Genomic DNA, 23,813 nt, shown 5'->3' with positions numbered 1-23,813 from the left:
CAGGAAGCAAACCTAGGTGCAGTGAGTGAAAACACCCAGTCCTAACCACTGGACTGCCAGGGAATTCCCAATGTGGATGTTCTGAGACTGGGGCAAACCCCATGAGGAAACTCAATGCTGCAGGCTATCTTAGATAATGTTAGGGTAGATAACAGAGCCTGTACAACCTTGGAGATGACTAGGACTTCTGCTACCATCTCGTTTGGTTACATCTCAGGGTTTTAAAAAAAGTAAGTGGTGGTGGTATATGAGTGGGATGCAAAGTAATAACCCGTATCACCAAGTCATCGAAGCCACAGATGAGGATCTAACACCTTGATGGTTTGCTGTGGAAGGTGGACAGGCACTGTGTTCATTCAAGGCAGTTTCTTCCCAACACTACTTCTGGCTCAAAAGGATGAAATGAAGCTGCTGCCACCTTTTGAAGAGTAAAAAGTGAGTCACTCACTCGTGTCCAACTCTTTGCAACCCTGTGGACTATACAGTCCGTGGAATTCTCCAGGCCACGATACTGGAGTAGGTGGCCTTTCCTTTCTCCAGGGGATCTTCCCAACCCAGGGATCGAACCCAGGTCTCCTGCATTGCAGGTGGATTCTTTACCAGCTGAGCCACCAGGGAAGCCCAAGAACACTAGAGTGGGTAGCCTATCCCTTCTCCGTCAGGTCTTCCTGACCCAGGAATTGAACTGGGGTCTCCAGCACTGGAGGCAGATTCCTTACCAACTGGGTTATCTGGCTCAAAAGGATGAAATGAAGCTGCTGCCTGTAGCGAACCAAGTAAGTGTGCTCAGAAGTTAGCTAGTTCTGGTGGTGATACAGGTGACGCCACATATCAGTGCATCAGCCAACTAACTGATAAAATTTTTTATTTCACTTTTGAGTTTTTACACTTTTCCTGATTATTCCGTGTAAGGTGGAAACTAGAACTGTTTAAAAGACATACACAAATCTAGTACATCAATAACCGGGGTTTTTTCTTTTTTGCTATACTATTTTCACAACCACGGGTGTGCTTGCTAGGCAATATAACCATCACAGAAGCAAACGTGAGGCAGAATACTGGTGAGGAAAAACAAAGCGAGAGAGAGAGAGCTACCAGATATACAGACAGGCTCGTTCCACAGTCACTACTGCATTTTCAAGCGGCAAGTATTAACTGCACATTTTTGTTCAGCTAGAAAGGAGGGGTGTTTTTTTTTTTTTTTTTCCTTTTGGTTTGTTTGAAATCAGTGCATGAATGTTTCTTTTCTTATTTCAGCAGATGGACAAACAGATGGGACACTACGGCTACGTGGAATGTTCGGGGAGGAAGGTGGAGACTGAGACTGCTAGGCCGGGCTATTCCTGACTCTCCCCATCGCAGTGTTCATGCAACTTCCCTGACATGTGTCTGTGAACTTGACGGGATGGGTACCCTTGGGAGAGCTGGTGACAGGTGCTAACAAGCATTATCAGGGTTGGCTGCAATATAAAAAGAAACCATGGATATTTAAAAATACTTTTTGGAGTCAGATCTTGGTGTGACTGAAGAGCAACCACCGAGCTGAGAATTGGAGGAAGACAGCTGAAATGTGGGAAGCTCTTTTCAACTCTGAAGAAAGGCTGGCTCACCAAAGTGCTCGCCAACATCTTTCATCCCCTTGTGGACCCCCTGTCCCTGCCCGTCTAGTCCTAAACCACGAATAAAAGGCATAGAGAGAGAGTGAATGCCCAAAGGAAAAAATATAAGGAAGCAGGACAGAAATTTAGAGAATACTAAAGTCAACAGTCATAAAGGACTGTGGGAAAGAATGTTTAGATTTCAAAATTTTAAAGCCCCGAGCTAGGAAGAACCCAAACACTGAGTACTTACTTCTCAAGTGAAAGATAAATCTCTGCACAACATTATTCTCAAAGGTATTACCCAGGAAACAGATAAGGCCATTCATAAGATACACGGCTTTTTTTTTTCCATCTTGGGCTCATGGTTACAGGGAAAACAGATTCCACTACCTAAGCACAAGCTGCCAATCAGTAAACATGCTGCTACAGGGGAAGGGGCTGGAGTCACAGGTGGTCTATGAGCAGTGGACCTTTGCATGCTGTCATAACCCAGTTATCTGCGACCAAGAATGTTCATTGCTGGCTTCGAGTTTCCTTGGAGGAAGACACTGTGGCCATCTGTGGTCACGAACTTTTCAGTGGCAACAAGCCCCAACATACCAAGTGTCTAAAAGCCCTGATCAGAATGGGCAGAATCACTAGAAATTACCGTAAAACTCGAATACCAAGTGAAAGGTGACCCACTCCAGGTCCCAGTGTCACAATAGAATCTCTAACTTTCTGTACAGCTTTACAATGGAACTGTATTTCAGGGACAACTGTTTTGAATCAAATTTAACTTTCCAAAAAGTAACACATAATTCAGGTCTATTTTTTTTTCTACCAGTAAGAGTTCTGCTAAATTACAAAACCCCATAATCACAGTGTTCAGTTTTGTTTTTTTTTTTAAATGAAACACACAGTAATCCTGTCAATGTTAATCAAAATCAAAACTTCAGAATGCCGTGGCATTTATGTGACCAATCTGAATTTTAGATACAAATACCAGCTGTTCATCCCATGGACCATTTTTGCTAGGCTGAGGCTGTGAAACATTGAAAGTTGACGTACGTTTCTTTTTTTTTTTATCGCACAAAGGGATATATGTGGAGGGTACAGAGTGACACTCAAGAGATCGCGAAGCAGGCAGACATTAGTTCTCTCCCTCCCCAGCATCTCCTTCGTCTCCCTGGTTTTCCGACGTCCACAGCTGCAAGAGAAAAACAGAGCTATAAACAAAGTAGGGCTCTGAGAACTCTCCGCGGGGAGGTGGCCTGCTCTGTATCACCTCATCTCAACTGTTTATAATTCTTCTCATATGACTGCAGACAGTGATGGCAAAGGTCAAAACTTCAGCAGGTGCTTATAACCAATTAAACAAATTAATTACACCTACAGGGCAGAAATCCTGTCCTGAGTCTCAGGCTATGAGGCAGAGGAACAGGAACAAGCCATAAGCCCCACCGTCCGGAAGCAGTCATGGAATGGGCAGTACTTACAGTGAGATTGTCCCTAAGCAGCTGCATAATCAGGGTGCTGTCTTTGTAAGACTCTTCATTCAGTGTGTCCAATTCAGCAATCGCCTCATCAAACGCCTAAAACAAAGAGCCTTTAGCTAAGATGTCACAGGTTCCTTGGAACTAGGTTAGCCCCGTTTTCTTCCTGCTACCAAGTGACTTATCATTTCTCTTCCTGTACAGTATTCTTGGGGAACCTAGGTTATTGTTACCTTACTTGCTAGTCATGTCAGTAAACATATGATACTGGTTTCTAAAGCATCAACCAACCATGACAAAAATTCCTAGCTAAGAACTTTACTGTACCTATCAAGTCAACAAGTATTACTCATTCTAAATGAATTCACATGGTATTTGAATTACCAAAGACATTTCTAGTAATCCCTCCCCCTTTTTCATTAAGAGGAAAAACAAAAGGTTTAGATACAGGAGATAAATGGAGAACAGAAGTTCACATCACTAAATCTGAGCTTCAATTAAGTGATGGAACTCTGAGCATTCATTTCACACAGTTTTTACCAATTAAAAAAATGTTCAAGGACTGTGCATATTGAAAGATGACAAAAACACGTAGAAAAGGCAGTTTTCTACCCAAAGGAGACAAGACGTAATTCAGGACACAAAGAAACAAGATCTGACTTTCTTCTCTACACCTCCTGCCATAACTTCCCGCCTCAGTACAAAGACGACACTGTGGAGCAGAGGCCTACAGCCCAGAGCATGATGAGAGCAACAACGTGCCTCCTCCCTGGGCTGTCTACCACCTCCACCCCGAGAGGGAAACCGATCTCAAATGCCAATCAGTAGAGGCGCTGAGAAGTCGTCAAGAAGTATTAGTAACTGACTCCATAAAAGATGGAGGCAATACAGATGGTTTCTCCTACCCCCAGAAAAATCTTCAGAGAAGTCCAAAACAATGAGTTACGTTCAGGTAATTTTAAAACAAGGTTCTAGAAGCCATGAGCACTTTTACTATCAGAAACCCCAGAAGGTCTTTCTCACCGTTTTTGCCAGGCTGCAAGCCTTTTCAGGAGAGTTTAGAATCTCATAATAAAAGACGGAGAAATTAAGTGCCAGCCCCAGTCGAATGGGGTGTGTAGGCTGCATTTCTTTCTTACTAATTTCAAATGCTTCTTGGTAAGCCTGCTGGGAGTTCGACACAGTGGCTATAAGAAAGAGAAAAAACATGAAAGGGTGGGTCTTACATAAGGTTGCATTGTACGCTGGATCCACTACCAAATTATTTTGCCAAACTGGGCTGGAGCAAATATGTTGTCAAATGCCTCTACTATCCGATTAATAATCATCTGTTAAACATATACTCTAATCTGAGTACTGTATGAAATGCTTCGAGGGAAAACAAAGACAATGACGACAAAGTCTACAAAAGCAGTTAGGAAATACAGGAATAACTCTGAACAAGATGGAACATGGAAAGCAATGTGCTCTAATGGAAAGACTGTGGACTTCAGAGTCAAGACGCAAAGCTGGAATGAATTCCCAACTCTTAATTGTGTGGTCTGGACTGAGTGAAAACCTCTGGGAGTGCTGGTGTCCTCATCAGAAGAAAAGGACAGACTCCCACCTACACTCCTCGAGTTGTGTGAGGAATAAATGAAACACACAGGAGGCACTTAATAAAGCAGAGCCACGATCACCATTACACTCACACACATATATGACACAAGAAATGCACTTCTCTTTACCTTGGCAGTTTTACTCTATCAAACATTTTAAAGTTTCACATCTAAGACAGCTACCAAACAATCCTTACAATAAAGATCTTTTTAAATGCACTACTGCACCAGACTTTTAATACCCCCATACTTGCCCCTTAGATGTATCTGTCAACCCTATGACCCTGTTCAGGAGCTTCCCAGGTGGCACTAGTAGTAAAGAACCTCCCTGCTAATTAAATGTAGGAGACACAAGAGACCCAGGTTGGATCCCTGGGTCAGGAAGATCCCCTGGAGGAGGAAACAGCAACCCACTCTAGTGTTCTTGCCTGAAAAATCCCATGAACAGAGGAGCCTGGCAGGCTACAATCCATGGCGTCATGAAGAGTTGGACACGACAGAGCAGCTGAGCACATGTGACCCTGTTTGTCACTGGTCAGCATAATGCTGTGGTTCCTTAAACTCTTGACTACAGACCAAGCAAAAACTCAAAATTACTACGAAGATGGTCTCTGCTACTGGTCAAATTCCTCAAAAAAAGAGAAGAAAGAAAAAAAAAAAAGTTACTTACTTTGTTTATTGTCTCCAGACGCCACCTCAGAAAGATATCTAAAATAATCGCCTTTCATTTTCAAGTAGAACACCTTACTTTCTGGTTGTGTAGCATTGGGAATAAGGTATTTATCCAACAGCTCCTAAAAAATGATCCACATTCTGTTAAGACTCTGGAAATATTACTTACAAGATGTTAAAACTATGTTTGAGATTTGAGATGCTACCACTTCTATATAATTGGGGGGGGGGCGTGATTACAAAATACATGATTTTCATCCGAAGTTTTTAAATAGTTTTTAGCCCAGGTCATAACAGATGCCAGTATCCATTAAAATCCACTCTGATGGTCCAATAAAGGGTTAAAGTACAGCCATACAATGGCATGCTACAGGCATTAAAAATGACGAGGCAGAACTACACTGATAATGTGGAAAGGCTCTCCAAAAAGAAGTCTGAGTGGGGAAAAAGAAAAACGGATAATAAATACCAAGTGAATCCTATTTTAATATTAAAACATATATGCACATGCATATAAATACCTAAGGGAAAAATCTAGAAGGATATTTATCAAGATGTTAACAATGGTTCTCTAAGTAATAGTATTAGAAATGATTTTAAAATTTTCTTATTTATACTCTTCTGCCTTGTGCTTTAAAAAAAAAATCGTATTCTGTAATTAAAGAAAAAAAAAATCTTTCCACTTCAGAAGAAAAAGGCTGATAGTAGGGAGAAATTCTAAGAACTAACTTTAGAATTGCTCAGACCTGGGTAAAAATCCCTCCTCTGCTGCTTACCATCTGTATGACCCTGGACAAAGGACCTGATCGCCCTGATGCTGTTTCCTCAGCTACACAAGGGGAAGCCCAACAGCCATCTCCTAGTGCAGTTACGAGGATAAATGAGCCAATGTTCAGAGTGCTTAACACGCCGCCTGGCACTAGGAAGCACTCCAAAAGTAGCTAAGACTATTATTAATAATAAATTCCTTTAAACATTTATGCTTACAACAAAAGCAGTTGTGAAGGAGTCCACGCTTCGTATACAGAGCAATATTTTCGAAGAGTTGTTTTAGAATGTGGCATCCTGAAAAACTGGTTAAGAGGCAGTAAGTACCATGCTTTTCTTCACATTCTTTCAGATGCTCGTAAAAGCTGGTCTACCGTTCAGGAATTAGGGAACTTTCTTGCCTTGGGAGTGCATGCCATACTTCATCTGAGTACCAGATGTACCTAACATTCGGGAATTAGCGCACCATTAACAAACCCCCAAATGACCGACAGGCAACAAATTTAGCCACGACACTCTTACACCACGAGTCTAACCAAAAAAAATAAATAAATAAATAAACAGCAGCTTGATGCAAAAGCTTAGCAGTAAGGGGGACCGAATCAATCAAAGTGAGAGGATGCGGGGACGGGCGGCGGTAGTCGTTTTAATCATCTGTGCAGACAGACAGGGTGCGACTCCTTATGGGTTGGACATGAGGAGTCCTGCCTGATGGCTAACAAGCTCTGTACTGGTTTTCAAAAGGTGTCAAGGGCAGTAACTCGGAAAGGCAGCCAGCAGGGGAGGAGGGAGATCCACAAGTGCGAACTCCTTCTCCCTTCAAAGCAGCCCTCACCATTCATTTTTACCTGATTTCACCTGGAAGAAAGAGAGAGTTCCCAGTGGGCTCAGGACGTGAGGGAAAGACAGTGTGATCATGATTTGCTCTACGGTATGAGGCCCTCCCACCCACCCCCAGGTGATGGCTCGAGGGAAAGCAGCGAGGAATCAGTGTTCATATGAAATCACGGCAAGGGAAAATCCCCATACCACTTGTGATTTGCCTTTGGAAAGAAGGCCCGAACTGATGGACAGGGCTAACTTACAAAACTACCACTGTGCAGGGACCAGGGAGCAGCTGAGAGATAGGTCAGCTTTTGGCTCCCCTCCTGGAGAGGACACCGCCGTCAGACTCCACAGAGAACAGCCTCTCTGTGGGTGCACCTATCGAAAATGCTGCCTCTCTACCCTCAACTTCTAAAGAAAAGATGGAGGGATGTTGAGCAAACGTTCCCGTTTTTCAGAGGTCTTTGCAAGAGAGAGGAAAATATCCCACAAGTGATGAGCAACCTCTGATCAGGTTAAGAGCTGAGGGGGAAAAAAAAATCACATCGTGTGCTTAAAACTTAGCTGCAAATGGTTTGCAGCTTCCCAGTATATTCAGCCACCTTTCTCTCAAGAGCTGTTTGAGAGGTGGCGTTTGTTCATGAAATGAACGCTATTAGGAGGTGTTCTTTAGAACAGGAACACTGGCCTCTTACCAGCACATCATTGCAGATGTCCTGCAGCTCGGCCTCGATCTTCTCGCGGTACTCCTTGCCCATCTGCTGCTTCTTCTCATTCCTCTCGGTTTTCTGTTCGATGCTAGAGATGACACGCCAGGATGAACGGCGGGCGCCGACCACATTCTTGTAGGCGACGGACAGCAGGTTTCTCTCCTCGTTGGAAAGCTCATGCCCCTGCTCCGTGACCGCCTTCATGGCTGCAGCCATGTCATCGTAGCGCTCGGCCTGTTCGGCGAGCTTGGCTTTCTGTACCAGCTCACTTTTATCCATGGTCATTCCCTAAAATGAGAGGGAGAGAGAAAGTGAACATCAGGCTTCGAGGCCCAGGAGGCGCATATGTGCCAATCTTCTTCCAACCCATCTGGGAGGAAACACAGCTAAATGGGAAATGTCTATTTCCAAATGCCTCCGGTAATACTTGAGCAGGAGCACCCACCGGGTTAGGAACTTTGCTAAAAAGGTGTTTTTACCTTCACAGCAGTCCTACAGGTAGATCCATTTCCAACACTCCCTTCCCCCTCCATGAGGTGAAGAAGTGGAGGTTCAGAGGTGCCAACTGCTGTGTCCAGGGCAGCACAGCCAGGAGAGAGCAGAGAGCCAGAACTCAAACTCACATCTATCTCTGGAGCTGTTTTCTTCCACTTTCCTAATCTGCCTCCTCAATGCCAGAGATGGCTCAATTCTTTAGAAGCTTATGTTAAACATACAGCCTTTTCAAGAAATAGCTGGTTTTCACCAAATTTGTTTTTCCCCATACTATAGGGAAAAACACCATGCAATGATTGTTTCATCAACCTTAAAGCAAAAGATAGGACTTTCAGTGTTACATTTGGCAGTGCCCATCAAGTGGTAGGTACCTTAAACATACAAGCCATTTTTATCCCATCTTCTGCAAAGTGCTAACTTTGGTACAAGGACACACTGTCCACGACAGCAGATTTGGCTCAACCTTGCACCAGCTCAGCCACTTACAAGAAACATGACCTTGGTCAAATCACTCAGCTTCTGAGAACTTCCGTTTGCTAACTGGAGAGGAAGAACACTGCCAACTCTCTGGGGGCCGCTGTGAGGCCAAGTGGCCTCATCTGTGTGAAGGCACCGTGGAAAGCCCAGGGCAGCGGTTCCCAGTTTCTGGCACCAGGAACTGATTTCGTGGAAGACAATTTTTCCACCAACCAGGGGTGCAGGTGGGATGGTTTCAAGATGATTCAAGCACATTACACTTATCATGCAATTTATATCTAACCTGACGCCACCGCTGATCTGACAGGACGTCCCAGTCCATGGCCTGGAGGTCAGGGACCCCTGGTCGAGAACATTATATACAAATACCAGGCACTGACTCTGTACACGGTACAGACTGCGAGAGACCTGGGTGTATTCACCAAGACGCACAGCAACAGAGCTGTGAACCATAATTGAGTTTGTTTAAAAGTCTTCCCGAAACAGACAAAAATCTTGGTGATTTCAGCTTTTCGTTTTCTCAAACCCTCTATACAGCAATCAGTGAATACCTCTTAAAATGATTCACCTCACCTCAGTCAATTCCCAACTATACTAATCACCATTATGGGAATTCCCTGGGGGCCCAGTGGTTAGGACTCTGCTCTTTCATTGCCAAGGGCGTGGATTTGATCCCTGCTTGGGGAACTAAGATCCCACAAGCCTCAAGGCAAGGCCAAAAAAAAAAAAAAACAAGGCAAAAATAGCCACCATTAATATAATGCAATAATTTCTGGATAACATGTAGCTAAAAAAAATATTTATTAACCAGTAAGAGACAGTTTTATGCACTGCTGGTTTAAATCTCAATTGTATTCACCTATTCCACAGTGTTAAAATACACTAATATCTTGAGGCGGAAAAAAAATAAAATACTACTTATAGTATTTTATTTTATAACAGTAGTGGGAATACCAGTGTTTTTTTAAACAAATGCTCTCATTACTTTATACATCATATCACAATTTAAGACTCTGGTTTTGCCTTCACAGCCATTTCTGTATTTTCAAGAGAGAAATTCTACAGACAAGACTCTACCACATGAAAAGGTCTTATTAAATGAAGGACAATTTTAAGATACACCCTAAATCTAGACAATTTAGAAAGAGTTGGTGCTCCAGTTCAGAACTGTGAGTTTTCTCCCCACCTCTTTTTATCTAAGTCATATTAAGAGTTGTGTCCTATGTAAGGCTTGCTGACTCGAATCTTACACTCTAAGACCAGTCTCACCTTGACCTGTCTGACATCTTCACCCACATCACTAGAATAAGCCTACAGCAGAGATAATAATTCATCTGCTCACCTACATCTCCCAGCAACCCCCCTGTACTTAGGAGCAGTCATATGGTTCATTCTGTTCAGTAAGGATAAATGTTGAAACTGCAAAAAGCCACGCGAGGCTCTCTTCTCTTACAGCAGCCATGTCACTTAGATGGTGCTGTCACAAAATAGCAGTTTCTACAGCCTGAGTCCCCGAGTGACTGAGTAGTGCAGAGACTCCTGCAGGCCCACAGTGGACACGCAGGGTGAGAAGGAAATACACCCTTGTTGGCTGAAGCCATTTAGACACTGGGGCTGTTTGTTACAGCAACACAACTTAGTCTGCTCTGATACACGTGCATCACAGGTACACTAGTCATCCTCTTAAAATTACATACTTTCTCCATATAGCTTTCTTGATCATGACATCTTTCTGATCAGGATACTATCTTTACCATTAGCCAACCCTACTTCATGGTCCCTAAAGGTAAGAGGCAGAGGGAAGCCAACTTTTAATAAACTTTTAAGAAATTTTCCAGTCTGTAGACTAATTCAGAGTTAGAAGTTACTTAGTACATAAACAGCACCTGTGCAACTCTACCCAGGAACAATTCCAATTAATAACAGTCCTGGCCAAAGCCAATTCAAAGTGAAGCCATCCCATGGAGTTATTACAAAAGAGTGATAAAAAAATACAATCAGCACTGCTAAAGGATACTGTGAAACTCTTCAGCCTACTAGGCTCCTCAATTAAGGTCCCCTCACCCCCCACTTCTTCTCTTCCCAAACATTAAAAGTTCAACCATACCTCTCCAAAGAATCCTGACTACTCCCTGAGACCTCCCAAATGTACACGCCCTATTTCTCAAAATAAAATGTGGCCTTTCTGGTTTGGAGTCGACTATTTCAGGCTTCTTTGGGATCCCTGCAAGAGCTCTTAGAGATGGAGAACCATTATGATACGGTAAAATTGAATGCATGCCTTAAAAAATGTATCCATCTATTTAAAAATTTCTTACCTACAACCCCTGCCCCCAACTTACAACAAACAAAATCCATAGCTAAATGTCTGATGCCTACTGCTTACATAACTTGTGCTTATATAACAAGGATTTTGAAGCAGCTAGACCAATTTCAACAGGAAATGGGTTACACAACACCCAGCAGTTTGGAGGAAGGCAGCAGACAAGGGAGGAATGAAAGTGTCCCTATCTGTGCATCCTAATAAACCTCCTATACCCATCGTCTTTCCCTAGTCCCACTGCCTTCAGTCTCCCATTTTCTTTAACCCCCTTCATATCTGCTATCAGATCCATTTTAAAGCTCTGATCAAGTCACTGTCTGCTCAAAATTCTTTAAAGTTCCCAACTACTGCCAGTAAAGTCAGACTTCCTCCCTTGTCAGTGTAGGCTTTCCAAGCTATCTTCCCAGACTTTTGCCCTAATAGGCCTTCTACACAGTAGGTGCTTCCATCACGATGCTTTTCTTCCACATGCTTTTTGGTCTTTGCTCATCCAGCACTCCCTCTACCTGGAATAGCCTTTCCCATTTATTCTGCATTTAAAATTCTTCAGAGCGTGGCTCAAAGGACACTCCCTCCATGAAACCTTTCTTAAGCTGCTTAACCTAAGCTGTCTAATAAGACTGCCCAGGCCACATGTTAAAATTGTACTGTTTTGGATATATGGAGTTAATTTTTTTTAATTAACAAAATTAATTTCATCTTTCCCCCTCACATTTTAAAGGTAGCTACCAGAGTAATTTTAAACTACATGGGACTCACATTCTATGTCTATTGGACAGCACTGCTCTAAGCTGAAAACAGTCTCACAAAGCGTTTCATCCACACTTCTCTTTAATGTCTTATCGCGTTTCTTCGGTACTAAAATTATTTGTCTACATCCCTTAAGTCCCCTCCCACACTACAAACCCCTTTAGGGCACATCACCCACAGCACCTTGTGGAGAATCGGCATGAATGAGTTTTCACTGAATGAACAAACAGATCCGAAAACGGCAAATCTGGTAGAGTTCTGTCTCTTCTCAAGTAATTCAAAGCACCTATTCTTCACAAGCACATTAGATCCTCATTAATCCATACCTCACTCCCTATGCTTCTGACTCCAAAACTCCCTCAGTCATGCCCTGACTCTCACTCAGGGACTTCTGATGACTCTCTCCTCTACTCCATCCAGCCGAAATTCTTACCTGGCTTGCAAAGTCCTCCATAACTTGGATCCTCTGTACCTGTTTTTCATCCACTGTTCTCCGACATGTACCTTTCTCGCAGGCTGGACATCACCAGATACCCTTAAATGTCAGGCTTAAACATGTCTGAAATTACTTCTGTAGTTCCCTATTTACTTCCTGCTGGGGTAAACTCTACCCATCCATGTAGGCCTACAAAGCCTTCCCTGACTACCCTAGTCCCCACTGATCTACCCAGACTATGAATTCAAACACACTGTAGCCTCTTACACAGTCCACGCTTCTCTAGGCCTCCGTTCTATACGTTCTATGGTCCAGGTGATGAGTGGTGGACCATGTACAGTGTGTCACATATATGTCTTCTGAAGGAAAGCTTTGCATTTCTTTCTCATCTAATGCCTAAAACTCTGCCAAGAACAAAACTAATACTCAAGTTATCTGTGAATTTTTTCAGCAAGTCATTACTGGGAGGCTACTTGTATGTGGTGTGAAAAGAGGCCTCTGTGTGAGAGCAGGGGCTGACACATGGCCTTGTCAGTTCAGTTCAGTTTCTCAGTCGTGTCCGACTCTGCGACCCCATGGACTGCAGCACGCCATGCTTCCCTGTCCTTCACCAACTCCTGGAGCTTGCTCAAACTCATGTCCATCGAATTGGTGATGCCATCCAACCATCTCTTTCTCTGTCATCCCCTTCTGCCTTCAATCTTTCCCAGCATTGGCGGCTTTTCCAGTAAGGCTGTTCTTCACATCAGGTGGCCAAACTACCGGAGCTTCAGTATCAATCTTTCCAATGAATATTCAGGACTGATTTCCTTTAGGATTGACTAGGTTTGATCTCCTTGCCATCCAAGGGACTCTCAAGAATCTTTTCCAACACCAAAGTTCAAAAGCATCAATTCTTCGGTGCTCAGCTTTCTTTATGGTCCAATTCTCACATCCATACACAACTATTGGAAAAAACATAACTTTGCCTAGATGGACCTTTGTCGGCGAAGTAATGTCTCTGCGTTTTACTATGCTGTCTAAGTTGGTCATAGCTTTTCTTCCAAGGAGCAAGGATCTTTTAACTTCACGGCTACAGTCACCATCTACAGTGATTTTGGAGCCCAAGAAAATAAAGTCTGTCACTGTTTCCGTTGTTTCCCCATCTATCTGCCATGAAGTGATGGGACCAGATGCCATATCTTAGTTTTTTGAATTTGAGTTTTAAGCCAACTTTTTCACTCTCCTCTTTCTTTAGTTTTTCTTCACTTTCTGCCTTAAGGGTGGTGTCATCCACATATCTGAGGTTATTGATATTTCTCCCAGCAATCCGGATTCCAGCTTGTGTTTCATCCAGCCCAGCGTTTCACATGATGTACTCTGCAAATAAGTTAAATAAGCAGGGTGATGCTTCCTAAGGTCCATTCCAGTGAGTGATCACACCATCGTGGTTATCTTGGTCATTAAGATCTTTTTGGTACAGTTCTTCTGTGTACTCTTGCCACCTCTTCTTAATACCTTCTGCTTCTGTTAGGTCCATACCATTTCTGTCCCTTATTGTGCCCATCTCTCAATGAAATGTACACGGCCTTGTCAGCTCAGTCAAACTCAGTCTTCCAATTCCTGAACTGTTGCCCTAACAGCAGCTTCCTCGGTGCGGAACAGCTATGCCCGTGAAAAAGACAGACGAGGAATTAAATAAATGTGGAAATCTTTTTTAAAAAGTACACAGGGCAAAACAAATTGGAAGCAGTGTGATTCCTCTAATAGTATCGATACATCACCATTGGCCCACAAATGTGAGCCTGGAATTAAAAAAAAAAGAAAAAGAAAGGAGCCATGAGAAGAAAAAACAAGTCTAGATTAATCTTGTACAGGAAGAGAGTATGTTACAATGTTCACATTCCTAGATAAGACTCTACCCTTCAATGTCCTGAAAAATGGGACACACTCCTTAACTATAACACTTTCATTCATTAGTTCCTGACTTCCTTAGGAGGTGCCAGTGAAAGTGAAGTGAAGTTGCTCAGTCCTGCCTGACTCTTTGCGACCCCATGGACTGTAGCCCACGAGGCTCCTCCATCCATGGAATTTTCTAGGCAAGAGTACTGGAGTGGGGTGCCATTTCTTTCTCCAGAGGATCTTCCCAACCCAGGGATCAAACTCGGGTCTCCCACATTGCAGGCAGATGCTTTACCGTCTGAGCCACCAGGGAATCCCAGGTGGGTGCCAGTAGTCATGGTTTATATACCAGGACCTACCATTCCCCTGGTGAGACTTTTGAATCAAGGACCCACCAAGGAAAGCACTAGCAAGAGAGCCTTTATTTGCCCCTAAAAAGCCTTAAATGACCACAGTCTCCTCATCAGGCCTGCCTGGCACTAAAGCAGAGTCATGACACCAGAGTGGACAGAGGAAGCCGCTGACACATGTCAGAGCAGAGGTCTCAAGCACAGGTTTCCCCATCTCTTCTCAGCCACTGCAGGCTGCACTTTAGAGGACTGGGGAGCACCGGCTGATTAAACCAGCAACTGCTTAGTGAAGAAGGGGAAACTGTCTTACGTAGCCAACAGAGGAATGGCTAAAAAGACACAGTTGGTACAAGATTACATGGCCATCAAAAGGGATTTCATGTCATAGATTTGTTAAAGAGGTGTAATGGGGGGGTGAGTTTACAAGTAGTCTTCCATTTTGTAAAATGTCCCCTAAAGAATATTATGAAGAATAATTCTAAAGGTGCCCATGAAACAAGAGGATTTCCCTCAAATAAATGAAAACCTAAATAGTAAATGCTGAAACAAAAGTATAAATCAATCAACCTAGCCCTTCTATCTGGATTCTTTGCCTAACGGACATTTTTTTTAAGCCTGGGTCGGAATCCTGAGAAGTCATTTTCCAGTGGCCAGAAGGAGACATCCAAGAATAAGAAAGGAAAAAAAATTAAAAACGACTATTCATTGCTAATATTAAAAAAAAGGCACTGCAAAGGACCTTATGGAATGTGGGTTTTAGAAGTATTAGCTTTCAGCTCTGTTTTGTTTTCAAGGAAAGGAAAATGCCCAATTCTAGAATTCTGAGGTTTTGAGTTTAGCAATTTGCTAGAAATTTAAAATGAGGAGTCCATTATCAGGTGTCAGGATTACCAAGGGCTTCCCTGATGGCTCAGCTGGTAAAGAATTCGCCTGCAATGTGGGAGACCTGCGTTCGATCCGTGGGTTAGAAAGATCCCTTAAAGGAGAGAAAGGTTACCCACTCCAGTATTCTGGCCTGGCGAGCAGGACGTGACTGAACGACTTTCACTTCACAGGATTACAGAAGTTCCAGCATTAAAACCCATGTGAGTGGGATCTGTTTCTAGGAAAGCCCTACACACAACACATCTGGGCTTCTAAAGAGAATCAGGTGACTTTAAAATTAATGTCTCTGAATCTCAGTTTTCTCACATGTTAAAAGGAAACATTAATAGCTATCAAAAAAGACCATATACATAAAAATGCCTAGACAGTGCTGGCCAAAGTGGAGGCTCATAAATAGGCCTACACTCTTAAAGTTACTTCACAAAAACATAATGTACATAAGCTGGTATGTGTTGCAATAACTGCAAGTGAAAAAAGAAAAAACTACCAGTATTTCCAAGAACTCTTTTTCAGAGTTCAGTATAGTATGGTTCTCCCCTCCGAGAGCTGAAACTCCCAGGGTAGAACATGAGAAGGGCGCACACAAGAATCTCCTTGAGGAAGCAACCAGGTAGAAAGGGAGGAGGTTTAGCTGTAAAGAGGCTGGGTTCTTCTTGGTTTTATGGGTTGGAGGGGTTCTGAGAGAAAAAGAGGGCTCTACGCAGAGACAAGAAACACAGATGTATGAATAAAATGCATTTGTTTCTAGATGCAAAAGAAATCACAGGCCAAAGTAGAGAGGAAATGAGAAAAGGTAGAATCTGGAGATCCCAGCATCACTGATGCAAAGGACACAAATCTGAGTAAACTCCGGGAGAGTGGAGGACAGGAAAGCCTAGTGTGCTGCAGTCCATGGGGTCATGAAGAGTTGGACCTGACTTAGCAACTGAACAACAAAGAAATTTGGAGAGAGGAAACTGACAGGAGCACCCTAAAAATCTATGCTAGAAGGTTCCATTGGGTAAGGAACTGACAGTAAATTCTGAATAGCATTCACTGACGTACCATCCCAGACACAGCATCCACAGCACCATTAACTCAAACTCACAGTTCTGGAGTCACGGCTGGAGGAGAAACAGATGCCAGGTGACTGTGGGAGGGACTGAGAACGCCAGTGGGCCCAGGTGTTTGGTGGGTGCTACCCAGAGAAAAATGAAGTACTCCTGGCTCTTAAAGAATTTTAACTGCTCACTGAAAAACACCCGCTCTAAAAACAGGTCTGTGTGCCATTCTACACACAAAATTCTGAGTACTGTAACAAATTTAATTCCATTCACATGCTTACAGGCTCTTTGTTAGAAAAAGAAACACAACTGCTGGGCCTACACACCAGGGAAACCAGAAATGAAAGAGACACGTGTACCCCAATGTTCATCGCAGCACTGTTTATAATAGCCAGGACATGGAAACAGCCTAGATGTCCATCAGCAGATGAATGGATAAGAAAACTGTGGTACATATACACAATAGAGTATTACTCAGCCATTAAAAAGAATACATTTGAATCAGTTCTAATGAGATGGATGAAACTGGAGCCGATTATACACAGTGAAGTAAGCCAGAAAGAAAAACACCAATACAGTATACTAACACATATATATGGAATTTAGAAAGACGGTAATGATGACCCTGCATGCGAGACAGCAAAAGAGACATAGGTGTGTAGAGCGGACTTTTGGACTCTGAGGGAGAGGGAGAGGGTGGGATGATTTGGGAGAATGGCATTGAAACATGTATACTATCATGTAAGAAACAAATCGCCAGTCTATGTTTGATGCAGGATACAGGATGCTTGGGGCTGGTGCACGGGGATGATCCAGAGAGATGATATGGGGTGGGAGGTGGGTTCATGTTTGGGAACTCGTGTACACCTGCGGCAGATTCATGTCAATGTATGGCAAAACCAATACAGTACTGTAAAGTAAAATAAAGTAAAAATAAAAATTTATTAAAAAAAAAAGAAAAGAAAATGAAACACAGCATATCTAAAATACAAAGGCAATAGCTCTGATATCCAGCCAACACTGAATTATGGAGAGAAATATCACTTCTATTTCAAAATTTGTTCCTTCTTTCATATCAGTTGTTGAATATCACTGCTAATTATGTCCAATTAGCCAGAATCAAACTTAAAAACAATCAAGGTGTTATACCAAGGTCATACAATGTGAATCAATAGCAGACGGGACAATAAACTGATCTCTCGGCTTGAAGTGATCTATAATATAGAATAAATTTTTTTTAATGTGTTAATTCTGATTCAGAAAGATAACCAATTGGTCAACCAGGTGAATAGGGTTCAAAAGCTCTGGGCCCACCAACACAATAGAACAACACAGTCCAATTTACCAGTTCCAACTCCATAGGTCACCTGACCTCTGTGAAGTCTGTTTTCTCATGCATAAAATAAGCAAATCTACCTTAGAGGGTTCTTGTAAGTGGTAAATTAGTTCACAATGCAAAACATTTAGCAGTGTCTCCATAAGCACTAAAATGGCAGCAACAGTATATTCCACACAGAAGTCAATAAATGGTCAGCCAGTGAAGGGACACTTACTTACACACCTCATTTCTCTTCAATCCATATGGCTTTCTTTAAGACTTTTAAGAGGAAGGTACATGTTAACTTACCCATGCCTCCTTCTAAGATAGCATTTATCAGAATCTAGAGAAATGTCTTTGTTGGCTCCCACACTGGACCGTGAGCTTAAGATGGGAATCCAGACTTCCATCTCTGGCCGCCCAACACGTGGCATGATGCCTGGCACGATGCATGTGAAACTATCTGACCAACTGATGCAGCTTTTTAAAGAAGTGAACAAGGCTGCTATTTCCTATGTGGAGAGAGGTAAGCAGACCACATATGGCCTATAAAATACAGAGTACATTTATATGCTGTCTTAAGAGTGCTCTTTGAAAAGAGCCATCTCAGCTCCAACCAGGAGACCACAGTACACTTTCTGACCAATCATTTCTCAGGTACCCCTTGTTCTATTTATAGGTTCAAACTGAGTTCCAAAAGCCCTTTGACTCCTCTCTTCAGAAGTCCAAACGATTAGCTATACAAAAAGCCACACCAGCTTATTAGTAAGTAATAACAAAATATCCCTCATTTATGGTCTGCCTCTATGTGCAAAACAGGGGGTTGTATCAACTCCTTTCATCTCAAATATCCTAAGGGGTAGGCGTCACCATCCCAGTAACCTGTCCAGGGTCCCACAGGTGTACTTGGCACATGCTCTTTCCTCTGTGTAGCACCATCTCCTAAAGATCAATTATGACTCTGAATGATTACTGAAGGAAAAGAGAGAAAGAACACTTTTTCAACTAACCACACAAAGTTATCAGTGAGGTCTGAGAACTGGCCTTAATTTATGTAGCTTTAAAAATCAAAATCAAACTAGCAGTTCAAACAGCATATGCCAAAAGCTCATCAGGCTTTAAGGTGAGGTTTGTGGGCAAACAGTTAACAAATGGCAAGGACTCACTTCGACTTTATTGCCTCCTCCAATCTCTGCCCAGGTCAAGGCTATTCAGAAATAACTTTTTATTGTTGGGTCTCTTAGGGAAAACAATAAAATAAACTAACCAGTACAGGAAAAAACTTACATAACAGAGGGCTGGCCAGATTATTAAAAAGTCACCTTACTAACCTACAGTCTGCTAGAAATGCCTTCATCTTGAGGCCATCAATCAATTTCATCTCATTGTAACAGAAACACATAATTATGCTTATGTTAGAAAATCTTTTAGCAGAGAAAGCAGAAGAATGGCTGACTTTCAACATAACACATGACAAAACAGAAAGTACTTTCGTCCATTTTTTCCCCCTACGTAGTCTCTTCAGACAAATTCCCTCAGAATCTAGCTCTGTCAGTTTCTCCATTATGACAGAGAAGACTAGAACCTATTTGTGGGGAGACCAAGATGGTTCTAAAACTTAAAAATTTCTATTACACAACCAATTTCTTGCCTCCTAGCTAGTGAGAATTGTCACCTCTCCCGAGAAAAACATAGGAACCTAGGAACTTAAATTCCCTTTACAAGTAAATTTTAGTTCATTCTCTAAGGTACCCTTCATTTAAAGGAAAACCTCTTAGTTTGATGCCACTGAAGGAGCAGGCAGCACAAAACGATGTTCTCATTTAGAATTCTTTCTCTACTTATGGATATATATTAATAGATATTTGGTCCTGACCAAATTCTATTAGAACCACCTAGGATTGGATAAATCAGTATGCCATAAAGTGATTGATGAATTTTCTCCCTAGTATCAAGCAAATACTAGAAAAACTGGATTTTTCAGAAGCTTCCTTCCTAAAGCACACCAGCAGTTATCTTCCCTGCATTCCACAATAAATATACTCCCCCCGACTCCGCAATAAACTATATTTCCAAAAGTAGCTAAAATTCTCGTCCAAACACATTTACTTGAAGAAGATACATGTAAAGAAAAATTAACTACTACATGGTGTTCACATGAAGATATACATCTGCTGTTTCTACCACAAGTAGAAATCTATCATCAGAGTCAGACTGCCTGGGTTTGATTCCTGGCTCTGGCACTGACCCAGTGCTGCGTGTGTGTATGCCTCCAGGAAAATTATTTAACTTCCCTGTGCCTCAGTTTCCTCAACTAAAATGGGGCTAGCAGTACTTACCTGTCATAGATTGTTATGAAGACTTAGTTAATACGTGTAGAGTGCTCAAAACAAAGCTTGGCACATATAAATAACAGCTATTATTACTATTACAGCTTGATACCACCTCATCAGTTGATGAATAAACATTGGATGGACTCTCTATGTGCCTATGCATTATAGCACATATGCATGTGTCTTATCTATATATATGTATACTCACGAATATAGTCAAATAACATTTATTAAACATCAGGTAGATTTCACACCCTTATTTTAATTACTGAGTTTGTCACAATAATACATCAAAGACTACTACCATGTGCACGGACCAATGAGAAAATTGACTCAGAAAGACGAGATGCTCCACAAATGCAGTTCCATAATACCATACCAGTTTTTTTTTTTTTAAAGCAACATGTATACAAAGTAAGATTGGGTCTCATCAGAATGCAACCAAGGGGGGAAAAGCCCTTAACAGTGAACTCTATGATTAAAACACAAAAGCTTATATTTAACAGTTTACAGTTTGTAAAAAGGTCTCTTGACAAGCCTGGAGATAGAGAAACCAGGAACCAGAGATTAAGCAGAACACTGAAGATCACACAACTAGACAACGCTGCAAGGAAGGGTGGAATCGAATTTACCTGACTCCGAGTCCAGTGCTCCTCCTGCTTCCACACCCACAGCCAAATGGGCAAAATACACTTTTTGCAGTGGCCCAAATCTCTGGAGACTCTGCCTCAAGAACTAGCATTATGGGAATGTGCTTAGCCTGGCTCTCTGGAGGCTGCCTCCCCAATCTATAGAGCTCTGATTCTAAAATGGCTCCAACCTAACACAAGCACTGCCTGATGGGAAATGTACAGAAGATTATAGGGTAGGAGCCACACTCCTGGGACTGACAGGCCATAAATATTTGCTACTGATGAAGGAGGATATTCAACTTGGAAACCAGGTGTGTGGTCTAGGCCAAATCATCTCCTTTCTCTGAAGGATTTCATCTGTAAGACATGTGAAGGGTTTCTTATCTCACTGAAAGGAGGTAACAGGGAAACAGTTCAGCAGTGGCTACTGGATTAGCTTTCCACCATGAAGATCACCTGGAAAATTCTTACTTGGGTCCAGCACAATGCCAGGTTTCGTGCTCACCGTGTGTGCTTAGGACACAGATCCTAAAAAAATGAGGGCTCAGGCAACTGACACATTCCTCAAGAAGAAATGGAGTGCCCTGGAAGCAGTCAAGAAGGAAATGACCAAGAATCAAGAACACATATTAATACATAAATTTCTAACATGAAAAGGCAAAAAGCAGAGTACCCACGTGTCTAGTTCTGTAAGCTGCGTGTGTGTGTGGTTTCATATGAACAATTGAGATAGACTGAGAAATGCAGACAATTTTTCATATTCTTCCAAGTGCTTCATCTTTTTGTTCTGGCTCCCCTGGCCGCCTGATGTTCTATGTTCATAATAGAATCTTGCCAAATCCTCTCTCCCACACAGGGCAAGTAAAATCAGAACCTGATGCGATCTAGCCTTACTAAAGGGAAAAGCAGTGATGGCAAGGACAAGAGACAAAAATTTTACAGAAAGGTTGGCAACCTGTCTTACCAATACTGCCACCTTTCAAAGCCCCATTACACGCAGAGTTCTCCATTTGCAACAGACAAAGATGCACTCATTCTGTGAAGAAAAGGGTCCTAATTACTCCCACCCCTTCGCCACCACCAGGGAGGCCACCAGGCAAATTTCAGTCCTAAAGCCGCGTTAACACACAATATGGGGAACTGGGGGCGAGGACACAATGACTCTGGCATTAAATGACGGTAAATGCCGTTGGGAAAATATTCCAATTCTGAGCCTCAGACATTTTATTATTTTCCTGGGGATCCGGCCTGACTCAGTAACCAGTTCCAGCAAATGCATTTTCTTGATACAAATCTCAACCCTGTGCCTCCCAGGGAATCTCGGGTCCTGCCAGGCTCCCAAACCAGCGAATGATGATGAAACGGCTTTACTGCAAAGTGGGAGGGGGATTTTCCCTTTGCTCTCTCCCAAGGTTAAACCTGTTACCCATCCCGGGGGACGGGGGGTGCGGGTAACGAACAGAGGAATTGGGCCTGAATGCTCGCCTGCATTTGGCTACATTTTCATTTTTGAAAACCGGAAAGCGAGGAACGAGGGTGACCGAGCTGAAAGGGTAGGATCCGGCCGCTCAAGGTGCAGGGAAAGGTCGCGCGGGGATCGAGGCTGGGTCTTGAGGAAGAGTCGGGAGTCCGCGGCTCCTCGTCCCTTCCCGCCTGGTAAGGGGAGCCGCACCCCGCCCGCCGGGCAGGGCCGCAGGCGGCGAGGGTGGCCCGGGCCTCTCCCAGAACGACGGGCCCGGCCCCGGAAACAGGGAGGGGCCGCGGTGAGGCAGAGCCCGCGCCGCGGGCGGCCTCGCGGGGCCGAGAAGGCCGCGCGCCGCCGCCCCCGAAGCCCACCCGGGAGGTCGCCCTCGCCGCCGCCGCCGCCGCTGCCAGTGATGGGGGAGCCGTGGGCTCGGGGCCCTGGGGGCCTCGGGCGGACCCCGCGCCGCACTCACCGTGGGAGGACTGCAGGGGGCAGAGAACCTTGCGAGCAGAGCTCCGGGCGCAGTGACCGCTTCCTCCCCAATCCCACTCCTCCGGCGGCGGCGGCGGCTGCAGAGGCGGCGGCAGCAGCTACCCCGGCTCCGGAATCGGCGGCTGCGGCGGCTCCACTTCCGCTCCGGTCACCACTTCCGCTCCGGCTCGAGCCCCGCCCCTGCGCCGCCTCTTCATTGGGCGATCGGGGCACGGGGTCGCCCCGGCCGCCCAAGAGGGGCGCCGCCCGAAGGAGGAGGGAGCAGAGCGGAGGGCAGGGGTGCCGCGGCCGGGGCGGGGCGCGGCGGGGGTCTGGCCCGGGAGCGCGGAGGAGGCGGGCTTGGGGGGAGCTACGGAAATGGAGGGGGGAGCGGAAGAAGGAGGTGGGCGGAGTGCAGGCGGGGCTGAGAGGGCTCTAGAAAGGGGCTGTGTGGAAACTGGGGGCACGGGGCGAGGCTTGGGGCTGGGCGGGCCTGAGGCTTAGGCTCGGAGCTCGCCGGGGCCAGGCCCAGTGTCCGAGGTCGTTGGTTCCCACCCCTCCCCGAAAGGAGTCGTCACGGGATCGGAGGTGCAAGTCAGCCCCCTATTGCTGCGTGCTCTGGAAATACTAGATTTAGGGAAGGATTGCAATTGCTCATCCACAGAGTTTTCTTTAGTCCTCCCGTCCTTCAAGGTATGTCATTTTATGGACTGAGGAAACCGGGAATCAGACTGCCGATGATCGCTCAGTGGTGTCCGACTCTTTGCGACCCCACAGGCTATACATACAGCCCATGGAATTCTCCAGGCCAGAATACTGGAGTGGGTAGCCTTTCCCTTCTCCAGGGGATCTTCCTGACCCAGGAATAGGGTCTCCTGTATTGCAGGCAGATTCTTTACCAACTGAGCTATCAGGGATTCCCGAATACTCTCTACTCAAGATCTTAAAGGAAGTTTAACGAAAGGAACCAGGCCTTCTCTGCCTCCTACTCCTCATGACTGCTCTCACCCTTTATTAACATTAAGCTCTTCCCAAGGCAGTTCTTCAAAATGCCTCACCTCTACTCCCCCCACCCCACCCCACCCCCATCATTCATTCTTTCAGCAAATACTTATTAAGCAGGCTTTATTTTGGATGTTGGAAACAAAGCAAGAACAAGGCAGAAGGGGCCCTGCTGTGTTGGAGTTTACAGGCTGGTAGGAGACAGAACAAAGTAAATAGTCCTTGTCATTTCTCCTTTAACTTTACTTAGGTTTTGAGCATCGTCCTTCCCTCAGACCTGCTCCGATCAACTGCAAAAGTGAT

The 23,813-nt window shown here is 44.0% G+C and overlaps 1 protein-coding gene across 1 annotated transcript; it reads right to left on the bottom strand.

The window, feature by feature from the left end:
• Window positions 849-22,698, bottom strand: YWHAB (tyrosine 3-monooxygenase/tryptophan 5-monooxygenase activation protein beta). Its single transcript, XM_018057913.1, has 6 exons — window positions 22,510-22,698; window positions 7,635-7,937; window positions 5,345-5,468; window positions 4,100-4,263; window positions 3,080-3,175; window positions 849-2,790 (listed from the first exon to the last, which is right to left on the bottom strand). The coding sequence occupies exons 2-6, from the start codon at window positions 7,932-7,934 to the stop codon at window positions 2,734-2,736; spliced, it is 741 nt and encodes a 246-aa protein (XP_017913402.1). The 5' UTR covers window positions 7,935-7,937; window positions 22,510-22,698; the 3' UTR covers window positions 849-2,733.

Source organism: Capra hircus, chromosome 13 (genome assembly GCF_001704415.2).
Source record: "Capra hircus breed San Clemente chromosome 13, ASM170441v1, whole genome shotgun sequence".
Lineage (NCBI taxonomy): Eukaryota > Metazoa > Chordata > Mammalia > Artiodactyla > Bovidae > Capra > Capra hircus.
The sequence above is the reverse complement of the archived record's forward strand: the minus strand, read 5'-3'. Positions and strand labels throughout refer to the sequence as shown.